Here is a 13,497-nt window from a genome sequence, read left to right as displayed (position 1 = left end):
GGATTTAACAGTTAGGCTGATAATATCCTCACATAATGTTATGTTAATAATAATAATGTTATAATGTTAATAACAAATCTAGGCTTTCCAGTTTCCTGTTACACTACAATTTGTTGGGAGAATATGTTTAAAGTTTCGTTTCAAATGAAATCAGTAAAATGATAGTTTTGCATATAAACTAGTTTGAATGTAACTATATAAGTTAACAACTAAGCATAAATATATTGCCCTAGCAATTAAGTAGCTTCGTATTAACAATGCTGACGCGCCAGAACTGAGTTCAGCGCTCTGCGCTAAGAACGGCCAGCAGCGGTAAGCTGACACTGCATGGAATGCTGAGTCGGCTTGCCGACCATGCTTTGATGGCGTGATGCATTGAGGCTTAGGGTATTTGTATAATTTGCTTGTCCCCTAGTTTTTAGTTTTATATGAAGCGCGCAACACATAAGTCGCCGAAATAAATATACTGCTCCGGCATTGCCGATAAAACATATCTTTCGTAATATTACTGGATCAAGGAGAACATATTTTGATCAAGGGCAGCGCGGGATCAACGCAACTTACCCAAGATAACATTGTGTTACATCGCAGAACATACATTAATGAATAACTGGCGCCCAACCAATAAATAGGAACCCATACCATGTAAGTTCATAAGTGATTTCAGTTTGAAGAAATTATTCTCGAACGCCACGTACCGATACGTGTGATTTTTAAAAAAAAAAAAAAAAAAAAAAAAAAAAAAAAAAAAAAAAAAAATTGTAAAGTAAAGTAAATATTGCTGCTCTCTTCTGCCAGCATTTCATTCCTTTAAATCATTGCATACTTTCACTAAAAACTGTTGCATACTTTTACCAGCGTTCCTTGTCAATAAAGCATTGCATACCTTAAACGAATAATTATTGCATACTTTCGGCAGCATTACATTTTTTGCTGCATACCCCTAACAATTTTTTATAATAAATATTGCATACCCCAAGATTCACCAGTTTCCACTATTGCCAACAGCGTTACCTGCCGATCTTTCTCGATCGGCCTAAGTTTGAAAAGTGCCAACCATAAGCCAATGAGTTGGAATTATAGGGAGATAAAAGTCGAATATAATAGTGACGATAGCTGGGAGGGGGAAATCAATTGCTCAGTAGATCCTACTCCTGCAGATACCGTTGTAACTGAAGAAATGGAGCCGGCTCAAGTTCAGAATCTCATTGAGGGTGCCATCAGGCAAGCTTTAGCGCAACAACAAAATCAGTTTCAAGCACAAATAACCGCTTTAGCTTCACAAGTACAGAGTTTGCAGGTGGAGGCGCCGCAAATCGTCACATACGAGAAAATATCCGTCGATCCAAACGCCAAATGCGATATTCCCTTGGACATTATTAAATCTGTGCCGGATTTCTCCGGCGTACAGGATGAGTATGTAGCGTGGAGGCAAGCAGCCATCTACGCGTACGAACTATTCAAGAACTATCCAAAGAGCACTGCACACTACCAAGCGGTAGCGATCATTAGGAACAAAATCAAAGGCCCAGCTGGAGCCTTACTAGTGTCTCACAACACTGTCCTAAATTTCGATGCAATACTAGCTAGGCTAGATTGCACATACTCGGACAAAACATCCTTGCGCTTGCTGAGACAATGTTTGGAGTTAGTTACGCAGGGCGAAATGTCCCTGATGCAATACTACGATGACGTCGAAAAGAAACTCACGCTCGTAACTAACAAAATTGTAATGTCTCACGACCAAGAAGGCGCGGATTTGCTCAACCGGGAGGTCAGAGACGACGCCTTGCACGCCTTTATCTCCGGTCTTAGGAAGCCGTTGAGAGCGGTTGTGTTCCCTGCACAACCAAAAGATCTACCATCCGCTCTGGCCCTTGCCAGAGAGGCAGAAGCTAGCATTGAGAGAAGCATGTTCGCGAACTCTTACGCTAAAGCCTTGCAAGACCGAGCGCAAATTGCTGAAAGTAACAAAAACCGTGCCCAAGGCAAGCAAACCAGATTTAACAAAGATGAGCAAAATCAGGAGAGAAATCCCCATTTTGTGAAACGCCAAAAGGGCGGTCCCCAGCCCCAGGCCCCTAAAGATAATCAAACTGAGGCTCCACAGCCCATGGAAGTTGACTCTTCCTCCAGATTTAGACAAAAAACCGACTACAGCAAGCGTCAGGCTAATGAGTCCAACGCACCAAAACGCAAGAATTCGTCAGACCGTTCAACAGGTCAAAGACGACAACGCGTTAACAATGTCGTACAATCAGATTCCAAAGAAGCCGTAACAGAATTCGAGAAGGCGGCCAAAGAGGCAGTTGAAGAACTAGAGAGTGAGAACGAGTACGCACCTGGTGACGACTCGATTAATTTTTTAGGGAACACTCCCGGCTTCCGTACATTGAACGACGGTTGGCTGGGAGAACTCTGAAGATGTTGATTGACACTGGCGCGGCAAAAAATTATGTGAAGCCCTTAACAGAGCTAAAGACCATAACGCCGGTCGCCAAGTCATTCTCGGTAAACTCGATCCACGGGTCTACCGAAATCAAGCGCAAATGCTTGATGAACATTTTCCAACATACCTCCCCGTTTTTTCTCCTCGATACCCTAAGTTCTTTCGACGCCATCATAGGCTTCGACTTGCTAACACAAGCCGGAGTCAAATTGAACTTGGCAAAAAACACTCTGGAATACCAGAGTACATCCGAAAAACTCCAGTACTATCAATGTGCTGATGTGAACTTCACCGATGTCAACGACATCGTAGTCCCCCCTTCCGTAAAGAAAGAGTTCAGGGACATGATACTCAGAAACAAAAGAGCCTTCTCAAATGCAGACGAAGCTCTCCCTTTTAATACTGCTGTTATCGCTACAATCCGAACAGTAGACAACGAGCCTGTGTATTCAAGATACCCGAGTCTCATGGGTGTTTCTGACTTCATAAACAAAGAAGTCAAACAATTACTGGACGATGGCATAATCAGGCCCTCCAGATCGCCTTACAACAGCCCAACATGGGTGGTTGATAAAAAAGGCACTGACTCATACGGTAACCCAAAAAAAAGGTTGGTAATCGACTTCAGGAAACTGAACGAAAAAACCATACCGGACCGCTACCCCATGCCGAGCATCCCCATGATCTTAGCAAATCTAGGAAAGGCAAAATACTTCACTACCCTCGACCTAAAGTCGGGGTACCATCAAATTTACCTTGCGGAGCATGACCGCGAAAAGACTTCATTTTCAGTAAGCAGCGGCAAGTACGAGTTCTGTCGCCTACCATTCGGCCTGCGCAATGCAAGCAGCATATTCCAAAGGGCAATAGACGATATCCTGAGGGAACATATAGGAAAGATTTGCTTTGTCTATGTAGACGACGTCATAATTTTTTCTAAAAACGAAACGGAGCACCTTCAACACATTAACATTGTGTTAAAATGTCTAATCGACGCAAACATGCGTGTAGGCCCCGAAAAGACTCGTTTCTTCAAGGAAAGTATCGAATTCCTGGGTTTCATTGTAACCAAAGACGGAGCAACATCCGACCCCAAAAAAGTTAAAGCCATTCAGGAATTCCCTGAACCAAAGAATGTCTACAGCGTTAGGTCCTTCTTGGGGTTAGCCAACTACTATAGGGTCTTTATTAAGGACTTTGCCGCTATAGCGCGTCCGATATCGGACATACTTAAAGGGGAAAATGGTTCAGTTAGTAGGCACGTATCAAAGAAAATCCCTGTTGAATTTAATGAAGTTCAACGCGATGCATTTCACCGTCTGCGGAGTATTTTGGCATCAGAAGACGTCATGTTAATGTATCCAAACTTCCAGAAACCGTTCGATTTAACCACTGATGCTTCGGCCAGTGGAATTGGCGCGGTTCTTTCCCAAGGCAATAGGCCAATAACAATGATTTCTCGCGCCTTAAAACAGGCCGAACAAAACTATGCCACTAACGAAAGAGAATTGCTGGCCATTGTGTGGGCTTTAGGCAGATTGCAGAACTTTCTGTACGGTTCTAGGGAAATTAACATTTTCACGGACCACCAGCCGCTCACGTTCGCTGTGTCGGACAAGAACACGAATTCCAAGATTAAAAGATGGAAATCTTACATTGACCAGCACAATGCCAAAATGTTTTATAAACCGGGCAAAGAGAATCTGGTGGCGGATGCCCTTTCAAGGCAAAACATTAATGCTCTGCAAGATGGGCCCCGTTCGGACGCTGCAACCGTTCACAGCGAACTTTCCCTGACCTACACGGTCGAGACAACAGACAAACCTTTGAATTGCTTTAGGAACCAGATTGTCCTAGAGGAATCGCGTTTTCCGCTAAAGCGAAACTTGTTGCTGTTTCGCAGCAAAACACGCCACTTGATCAGTTACACTGACAAGAGCTCAATTCTCAAAACCCTCAAAGAAGTTGTGAATTCTGGAGTCGTTAATGCAATACATTGCGATCTTCCCACGTTGGCAAGTTTCCAACACGACCTGATTTTGTATTTCCCTGCTACCCAATTCTGGCATTGCAAAAATCTTGTGCAAGATATAACGGACAAAAACGAGCAGTTAGAAATCATCACTGCCGAGCACAATCGAGCGCACAGAGCAGCTCAGGAAAACATTAAACAAGTACTTCGGGACTATTATTTTCCCAATATGGCCAGTCTGGCCAAAGAAGTGGTTGCAAACTGCAGGGTCTGCACTAAAGCCAAATACGATAGGCACCCGAAGAAACAAGAACTCGGGGAAACGCCTATACCAAGTTATACTGGCGAAATGTTGCATATTGACATTTTCTCGACAGACAAGAAACAGTTCTTGACCTGCATAGACAAATTCTCAAAATTTGCAGTCGTCCAACCGATATTATCCAGAACGATAATCGATGTCACAAGCCCTCTACTGCAAATTGTTAACCTTTTTCCCGCAACCAAGACAATTTATTGCGATAACGAGGCGGCCTTCAATTCCGAGACCATCACTTCGATGCTCCGAAACGCCTACGGCATTTGCATTGTGAATGCGGCTCCGCTTCACAGCACCTCAAACGGCCAGGTGGAGCGCTTTCATAGCACCCTGACCGAAATTGCGAGATGCCTCAAGTTAGACAAGAAAATCAGCGACACTACAGAATTAATCTTAAAGGCTACGATAGAGTACAACAAAAGTTTGCACTCAGTAACCCTCGAGAAACCAATTGAGGTCGTTCATGCAGCAGCTTCTGATCGTCGCGGGAACGTCAAAAACAGGCTAATTAAGGCACAGCAAGACAATATCAAAAGGTGCAATGCATCCAGACAAAACCGCGTTTTCGAGGTAGGAGAAAAGGTGTTCCAGAAGAACAACAAGAGGCTAGGGAACAAGTTAACTCCCTTATGCTCAGAACAAAAGGTCGAAGCAGACCTGGGAACGTCTGTCCTCATTAAGGGGAGGGTGGTCCATAAGGACAACCTGAAATAAGTTTTCCTCCACAATTAGCTAGTAAGCCAACTCAGAGTTTAAACACCGTCTTATATTGTTCGTCCATTTCAGGTTTGCACTCACTTTGCTTGTGGCACTAGCAGCGGTAAATGCTCGGATCACCGACTTCTCGCATGTCAACTACATTCCGGTCTTAGACGGGGAAGTACTGGTGTTCGATCAACGTAGCTACTTGAGGCACTCAAGTAACATTTCCGAATTTGTTAGTATGATAGACGAGACGGAAAGACTGTCCGATTCCTTTCCACAGTCGCATATGCGCAAACTACTAGACGTAGATACAGATCACCTTAGAACATTGTTGTCCGTTCTTCAAGTGCATCACAGATTTGCACGAAGCCTCGATTTCTTAGGCACTGCCTTGAAGGTTGTTGCTGGCACCCCTGATGCTTCAGATTTCTTAAGGATCCGCGTTACAGAGACGCAGTTGGTGGAGGCTAACTCCAAACAGATACTAATAAACTCCGAAACTCAAAAACAAATAAACAGACTAACGGACACTATCAATAAAATTATCAGTTCCCGCAAAGGCGATTTGGTTGACACTCCTCATTTATTCGAGACCCTGTTGGCAAGAAATAGAATACTGAACACAGAAATTCAAAATTTAGTACTCACCATAACGTTGGCAAAAGCAAGCATAGTAAATCCTACAATCCTTGATCATACCGATCTAAAATCACTTATCGAACAAGATACCCCAATAGTTAGCTTGATAGAAGCTTCTAAGATCAAGGTCCTTCAGTCCGAGAATATTATCCACATATTAATAGCCTACCCTAAAGTTGAGTTTAGGTGCCAAAAGGTCTCCGTCTACCCCGTTTCACACCAACAAACCATTCTGCGACTCGACGAAGACACGTTGGCGGAATGCGAAAAGGATACCTTTGCAGTTACTGGATGCACCGTAACTACGCATAACACCTTCTGCGAACGAGCACGGCGCGAAACCTGTGCTAGCTCCCTTCACGCGGGAAACATCGCCAACTGCCACACTCAACCTAGCCACCTGAAAGCGATAATGCCTGTAGATGACGGCGTCGTGGTTATCAACGAAGCGACAGCGCGCGTCCGAACAGATGATGACGCAGAGGTAACCGTCTCAGGAACCTTCCTGATAACTTTCGAACGGTCTGCAACTATCAATGGCACAGAATTTGTAAACCTGCGCAAATCACTAAGCAAGCAGCCTGGCATCGTGAGGTCACCGCTCCTAAACATCATCGGACATGACCCGGCACTAAGCATACCACTCCTGCATCGTATGAACATCAACAACTTGCTATCAATTCGAGATTTCAAGGAGGAGGTAGTTGCGGCTGGCTCGCCTAAATTCTGGTTCGCGATTGGCGCGGTCCTGAATGTCGGACTAATTGGCTCATTCTTCCTTTTTCTGGTGCTAAGGAAAAGACGAGCCTCCATGCAGATGCAGAAGGCGATTGACAAATACGACATGCCCGAGGACGGCCATCATCCTGAGGGGGGGGTAGTTAACAACTAAGCATAAATATATTGCCCTAGCAATTAAGTAGCTTCGTATTAACAATGCTGACGCGCCAGAACTGAGTTCAGCGCTCTGCGCTAAGAACGGCCAGCAGCGGTAAGCTGACACTGCATGGAATGCTGAGTCGGCTTGCCGACCATGCTTTGATGGCGTGATGCATTGAGGCTTAGGGTATTTGTATAATTTGCTTGTCCCCTAGTTTTTAGTTTTATATGAAGCGCGCAACACATAAGTCGCCGAAATAAATATACTGCTCCGGCATTGCCGATAAAACATATCTTTCGTAATATTACTGGATCAAGGAGAACATATTTTGATCAAGGGCAGCGCGGGATCAACGCAACTTACCCAAGATAACATTGTGTTACATCGCAGAACATACATTAATGAATAACTTATACATATGTGTGCATATACATACACATATTGATGCAACAGTTCGTGGGCTCCAATTAGAGATATTCATTTGATTTGAAGCAATTTGAAACAGTTGCAATGCGTGCGTCGACTCAGCACGCGCCCATCTCTAATGTCTATTCAGCTCGAGGAACAGCTGTTTCTACGCTTCTCGTCTACTTTCTGTTTTCATTTTGATTAAAGCATATTCCGATGATTAAACCAGTCGAGAGTCGCAGTCGCAGTCGCAGTCGTCGTGAGAAAATCGCTGCGGGAGTTGTGCGTTGAAAAAGTCAATTGAAACGCCATTTGAAAAAGAAAAGAAAAGGTGGCTCCTGGAAGTTAGAAGGCAAATAAACAAATAAAAAAATTAAATTACATTTGCAGTTGCCGTGCCTCAAATTTCCAATAGGGCTAACACACAAGCTGAAAACTTCCAACGCCAACGCAAAAAAGTGCAACTGCGACGACGACGTCAGCAGCGACGTCGGCGTCGACAAAATGTATACAACTGTGTTGCAACGGCAGCGCCTGTGAACCCGAACAATTGTTACCAGAGCGACAGGCTGTAAATGCATAAGACGAACAAGTGGGTAGAGGGGCAGTAGCTAAACGAGGTCCAGTCGAAAATTGAATAAAAAGCTCCAGTATGAGCTATGTGAGAGGCGGCCCGGCTGCTAGCCTGAATTTGGATCATGCGCTCAGCTGTCGGGAGTTTGAGCATTTGCGAAGCAACCTAGAGGCTGGCATCTTCAGGCAGCGCCTGCATGCCGCAGAGAATCTATACCAGCGCAATCTCGCGGGGCACTATGGTTGTGTCAATGCCCTGGAGTTTAACCATGGTGGAGAGTACCTGGCATCGGGTGAGTTGCTACCTGTTGCTCCTCTTACGGGCTGCTAATTTCGTTTGCCGGCTTCCAGGTGGAGACGACAAGCGGGTTCTGCTCTGGCATGTAGATCAGACGCTGGCAAACGTGGGCCAGGACAACCCAAGCGTTATGTATGGGGAGCATGCAAGCAACATTTTTTGCCTAGGCTTTGACACAGACAACAAGTATTTGTTCTCCGGCGGCAATGATGACCTGGTCATTCAGCACGACCTGGGCACGTAAGTGTCACCAAAGGCTTTCTTATCGCACATGTAAACTTTCTGCTCCCTGTCTACCCAGCGGCAAGAATCTTAATTACTTTTCACATGACGGACCCGTCTATGGCCTAAGTGTGGACCGCACCAGCACCAATATGTTTAGTGTGGCCACGGAGCATGGAGAAATCCTTGTCTATGATCTGCGCGTGGGCAAGAATGAACCATTGGCCATAGCCAAGTTTCGCACGCCATTTAATGCAGTCGAGTTTCATCCACTAAACGGCAACTTTTTGGCCACAGCCAATGCCAAACGTGGTGCACAGATGTGGGATCTGCGACATCATACACAGTGGGTTCTTCTGTTATGCCTTGCCTGAAATTTATTTGAATGCCCCTTCTTTACTCTCCTAGGGCACTTTGCCAGTATAACTACATAACTGAATCCCCCAGCTGCATGAGTGTGCGCTTTAACTGCAATGGTAGCCTTTTGCTCACCCTACACCGCCGCTTGCCGCCCATTCTGTACAATCCGAGCTCGTCCGACCCGTTGTGCTCGTTTTACCACGATGAATACTTCAATTCGTGCACCATGAAGAGCTGCACCTTTGCTGGCCCGCAGGACGAGTTGGTGGTTTCCGGCTCGGATAACTTTAATATGTTCATCTGGCGGCTGGACGGAATCGACCGTAAGTCTCTAAAAAATATCATGCAGCAGATAACTTAACTATTCTCGCTCTAGTGGAGGAAAAGAATCAATGGATTGATACGACACCTGTCATCCTGACCGGCCATCGATCTATTGTTAACCAGGTGCGCTACAATCGCCAGCGTTGCCTGCTGGCTTCGTCGGGTGTGGAAAAGATTATCAAGGTAGGAGAAGACTCTGTCAACCTATCGAACCTGAGTAAATAAAGGCTTTTCTTTATACAGTTCTGGAGCCCATTTGCACAGCATGGCTGGGAGGGTGCACTGATTGAACCATCCGATACGCCCTATTGCACACGGATGCTTCATCGCAACGCCACCGATCAAGTATCGCAAGACTTTAGCTCGCGCAATATGGACGAGGACCAGGTGATGCTGGCCTTTTTTGATACGCTGGTGCAACGTGAACTGGAGAACTGGAACAGCAACAGCAGCAGTGGCAACGGCAACGACAATGATCAAGAGACCACCAGCGGCAGCGACAGCAGCTCGGGCTCGTCCACGGAACGCAGCGAGAGCAGCACTCAGTCGGAGGAACAGAGCGAAGTGGACACACCCAATGTCAGCGAGCTCAGCTGGCAGACGCATCCAAATCGCATCTTCTATTTGGTGGCAAAAAAGCGGCGAGCACTGCTGCAGCTGGCGGTCAAGGGCACTGGGGGCCAGCACCGCAATGTGGAGCAGCTGCTGGCTCGGCTGCTGGGCGAGCAGCGGCAGGCAGCCACACAAGCGCGCATCAGTGAATGGCTGGAGGAAACGCACCGGCTGTTCGGTGATGACGAGCTACCCACCACATCGGCAGAGGCGGCTGCTCGGGAACGTAGTCGTCGGGATATCATTTCCCAGCCAGCCATCCGGAGTCCTCGCAAGCCGCCCGAGTTGCGCATGAGTAAGTAAATCAATAATACGTAAATCTTTATTTAATGAGGAACTCTAGTAGACAAACTAGTGCAGCCAGTACGCATCCAATTGCCAATGCGTAAAAAGCCAGTTGTATGTCTGTTAGAGTCAATACTTTCCATTGTCCCACGCCCAGTACTGCCAAATAATCGGGATAATGGTGTATATTCAACTTGGCGCGCTCCTTCATCTCGCTTATCCAATGGTCTAGGAGTCCGCCTGCCAAAATGTGCAGCAGTACAGTATTGATGGCATCCATATAGGGCGATGGCCTTGGCAGTACATAGCCAATGTGATAGGTTTTGGGGCACTCGGGTATCTTGTGCACCTTGTGGGTCATAATGTAGCGTCTGTCCCTAAGCTCAAGGCTGGCGGAGCGCGTCACACCGGCAAATCTGCCATTTCTGGCGACCATGCTGATCAAACGATCCTCACCCTCTCCCACCAGGACCATCTTGGCGTTCAGGCGTCGATAAACCGCCGAGTCGTGGCCATAAAATAGATCATCCTTAAATGCCGGATGTTTTATGTAAATGGGCATCTGGGAGTCGTCTAGTTCTGCCAAAGTTTTGGGATCACGATAGTACAGTGGTCGTATATATGCCGTGGCCAAGCTGGACTCCAATAGCGCTCCAAAAATGACGCTAACTAGACACAACGAGGCCAAGAAAATACGCTCTGAATTGTAAGGTGGAAATTTTCCAACATTTACCCGCACCCACACGATCCAGGTGTCGATAAAGATGCGCCAGGCAATAAACAAGAAGCGACCATCATCAATCTTTTGATCGGTCAGACACTCAATGCTCAGGCCCAGATTCAAGCCGCGCAGGCAGAGCCAGACGAAAGCGCATGCAAAGCCCACGAGTAGAAAGCACAGCCAGACATCCACGCGAACGGCAAAGAGAGGCACAATTGACTGTGGAATACGCTGAGCCTTCTGCACAATGAGGCACAGGTCATCCATGTAGACAGCGGCGCTGAATTGGATGCGCGACGTTAGATAATCCTTAATAAAAAAGCCGGCAAAGATCACGTCCAGCTCGTGACGATGTGCACGCCCCACGCCTCCAGTATAAGAGCCATTGGGCTGACGGCCACTGGAAATGAGCATGTGCCTTAAATGAATCTTCCAGATTAATATAACACTAAGCTACTTACCCAAAGAACTCGTCATCTGGCCAAACGTAGTTCAGCGTAAAGTTAAGGTGTTTGGCAACTATTTCTGCCACAGTGGCATCGGGCCCTGTGGCACGTAGAGGCCGTTCGGTGGAGCCATCTTCGTAAAGTGCGGAGTACACTGAATCAAAGATGTATGCGCGTAGTGGATAGCCATGCAGATTGGAGTAAATGCGCTCATAGCTGTGCTCATCCTCGGCAAGAACCACGCATTGCAGAAAGGGATTGTAGAGCAGCACTCGCTCGGCTGCCAACTGCACATAGTAGATGCGATTGTGACCAAGAGCCCGCCAGATTGTCTCCATAAACTGCTGCAACAGCTGTTGCTCATCCACTGCCAATCGCTCCAGTGCTATTAAATAAAAGCCGACCTGGCTGGTGAACTGCTTTAGGTGCTGCTGCATTTGGTGCACATGTTCATAGATATAGAAATGGTGGACCACAGCGTCGTAAACTAGAGCTGCGCCCGACTCTCCAACTGGCGTTTCCTGGGCAACATGTACTTTTACTGCATTACTCTGCTGTCTCAGTAGAAACTGGACAAATCTATTATCCGCATCCCGCATGCTACGCAAGTGCAGTTCCAGGGTGCTCTCCTGCTGACTCAGCATGGGTTCAAACATTTTTGCATAACTATCCACGCTACCCTCGTCCTGCCCAATCGTTAATTTCAATACTGTCACCAGGATTAACATAATTAGCTGTACGTTCAACGACATTGTGAGCGCAACTGAATACTATTTGACCCGCGCCAGCGATTGACCTGTCCTCCTGACCCTATCTTTGTGGACAAACAATGGCCCGTTGACACCTGGGCTGGTGCCGTTGTTTGCCTACTGTCAGTGACTCTTGACAGCTGACTATGCTCGTTGGTTAACAATAGACCGCTTACCTCCCAGTCAGTAGCCACGCCCACACGGCGAAACCCCCAATTATTGGCAAGTGTCAGGGCTTTGTTTGCCCAAGCAGAGTCAAGCTTCCGATTTGTGTACATTCCCTTTGCATGACTTGACCAAATAGTTGTACACAACATGGCTTAGCTGCACTAATAACCACTAAATAGATTTGAATTTCTCCGTAGTTGGCTCCCTGCAGGCCAGTTTCGAGCAGCTGGAGCGCAAGCGTAAGCTAATGCGGCTGCGTTTCGCAGCCATCAAGCGAAGACGCAATGTGAGACGTCCACGCCGAGGTCGGCAGGAGACTGACAGCGCCATGTCCTATGATACCGAATGGCTGGATGATGATGACGATAATGAGCCGGAAGTTAATCAAGAGAACACTGTCGAGGAGAACAACAGCAACAGCAACAGCACTCCCGATGATGATACATCCAACACATCAATGGAGGCACAACTGTCGCAGGCGCCGAGCACCTCAAACTCTGAGAATAACAACAAAAGGCGCAATGGTATCCATTCGGAGCCAACTACATCGACGGTCGCAACCCAAACAAATTTTTAAATACATTCAAGAAGAGGTTTCTATCCACTATTGTATACTGGCAAGCCAGAAATGAGTGTTATTCCTTTAAGTGTATGTATGATAAACAAAATATAGCAGAAAGCAAGAAACTTTTCAATTTCAATGGAAAAGATCCTAGGTTCTATAAATAGGATAGTTTACCTATATCTAGTTTCTCGCTAACTACATTATTGTCAGTTTGTCCGAATCCCATAGAATAACTACAATTGGCTTATTGAATATTAAAGGGTATAACGTGCTCGGCTTGCAAATAGCCTTGCACTGTATCCTTATACACCGAATTATTAAAAAGAAAAACATATACCAACATTTTTTTGATTCAGACTGGATCAAATTCTGGAAATTGTTTTATCGTTCTTTCAATGGCATCAAATATCCGGTATTTCGAAATAGCTTTGATTTAATACTTAAGAATCGCTTAGCCAAAATCCAAATGTAGTAGCTTAATTGAAGGAAACTCAGCTGCAACTCCTTTAAGAAGTTTATACAAACCTAAACATTGGGAAACTTTTATTATTTTACTTTTTTGATCTCTGAAAAAAATGCAGTAACGAAAACCATACAAAAAAAAAAAAAAAAAAAAAACATGACATTCTAAGTGTAATCTTTCATGTATTCATTAGAAGTAAGTGCAAACAGCATATGAAATAGTAAATAATTTTTTTTCTCACAAATTGCAAATGAAATTTGAATGTTAAATGTGATTAAAAATATATTATGAATGTCGTTAAAAGAAAAACCGAGTACAGAAAGCGAAAAAACAACGGAA

At 45.6% G+C, this 13,497-nt stretch overlaps 2 protein-coding genes across 4 annotated transcripts; one reads left to right on the top strand and one right to left on the bottom strand.

Moving 5' to 3' along the window:
* The first annotated feature begins 7,622 nt into the window (after positions 1–7,622).
* On the top strand, positions 7,623–12,725 carry LOC115771609 (DDB1- and CUL4-associated factor 5). 3 transcript variants are annotated; one of them, XM_030717374.1, is made up of 8 exons: positions 7,633–7,703; positions 7,763–8,238; positions 8,297–8,483; positions 8,545–8,811; positions 8,874–9,148; positions 9,202–9,332; positions 9,393–10,056; positions 12,310–12,725. In XM_030717374.1, exons 2-8 carry the CDS (start codon positions 8,025–8,027, stop codon positions 12,705–12,707), a joined length of 2,136 nt encoding a protein of 711 aa, XP_030573234.1. In that variant the 5' UTR covers positions 7,633–7,703; positions 7,763–8,024; the 3' UTR covers positions 12,708–12,725. The 3 variants fall into 3 exon arrangements, with proteins under 3 accessions (XP_030573235.1, XP_030573232.1, XP_030573234.1); XM_030717375.1 differs by having other exon boundaries at positions 7,623–8,238; positions 12,328–12,725; XM_030717372.1 differs by having other exon boundaries at positions 7,623–8,238.
* On the bottom strand, positions 10,084–11,965 carry LOC115771632. Its single transcript, XM_030717431.1, has 2 exons — positions 11,229–11,965; positions 10,084–11,167 (listed from the first exon to the last, which is right to left on the bottom strand). The coding sequence occupies exons 1-2, from the start codon at positions 11,963–11,965 to the stop codon at positions 10,084–10,086; spliced, it is 1,821 nt and encodes a 606-aa protein (XP_030573291.1).
* Positions 12,726–13,497: the final 772 nt, after the last annotated feature.

This window comes from Drosophila novamexicana, unplaced genomic scaffold, assembly GCF_003285875.2.
Source record: "Drosophila novamexicana strain 15010-1031.04,08,12 unplaced genomic scaffold, DnovRS2.1 tig00000108-arrow-pilon, whole genome shotgun sequence".
In the NCBI taxonomy this organism is placed as follows: Eukaryota; Metazoa; Arthropoda; class Insecta; order Diptera; family Drosophilidae; genus Drosophila; species Drosophila novamexicana.
This window is presented reverse-complemented; position numbering and strand designations above follow the sequence as displayed.

Excerpts from the sequence above, each read along its gene's own strand:
- LOC115771632 (XM_030717431.1), bottom strand. The coding sequence starts at position 11,965 with ATGTCGTTGAACGTACAGCTAATTATGTTAATCCTGGTGACAGTATTG. Across the intron at positions 11,168-11,228 it reads CCAGATGACGAGTTCTTTGG|TGGCCGTCAGCCCAATGGCT; the intron begins GTAAGTAGCTTA and ends GCTCATTTCCAG.
- LOC115771609 (XM_030717372.1), top strand. The coding sequence starts at position 8,025 with ATGAGCTATGTGAGAGGCGGCCCGGCTGCTAGCCTGAATTTGGATCAT. Across the intron at positions 8,239-8,296 it reads TGGAGAGTACCTGGCATCGG|GTGGAGACGACAAGCGGGTT; the intron begins GTGAGTTGCTAC and ends GCCGGCTTCCAG. Across the intron at positions 8,812-8,873 it reads GATCTGCGACATCATACACA|GGCACTTTGCCAGTATAACT; the intron begins GTGGGTTCTTCT and ends TTACTCTCCTAG.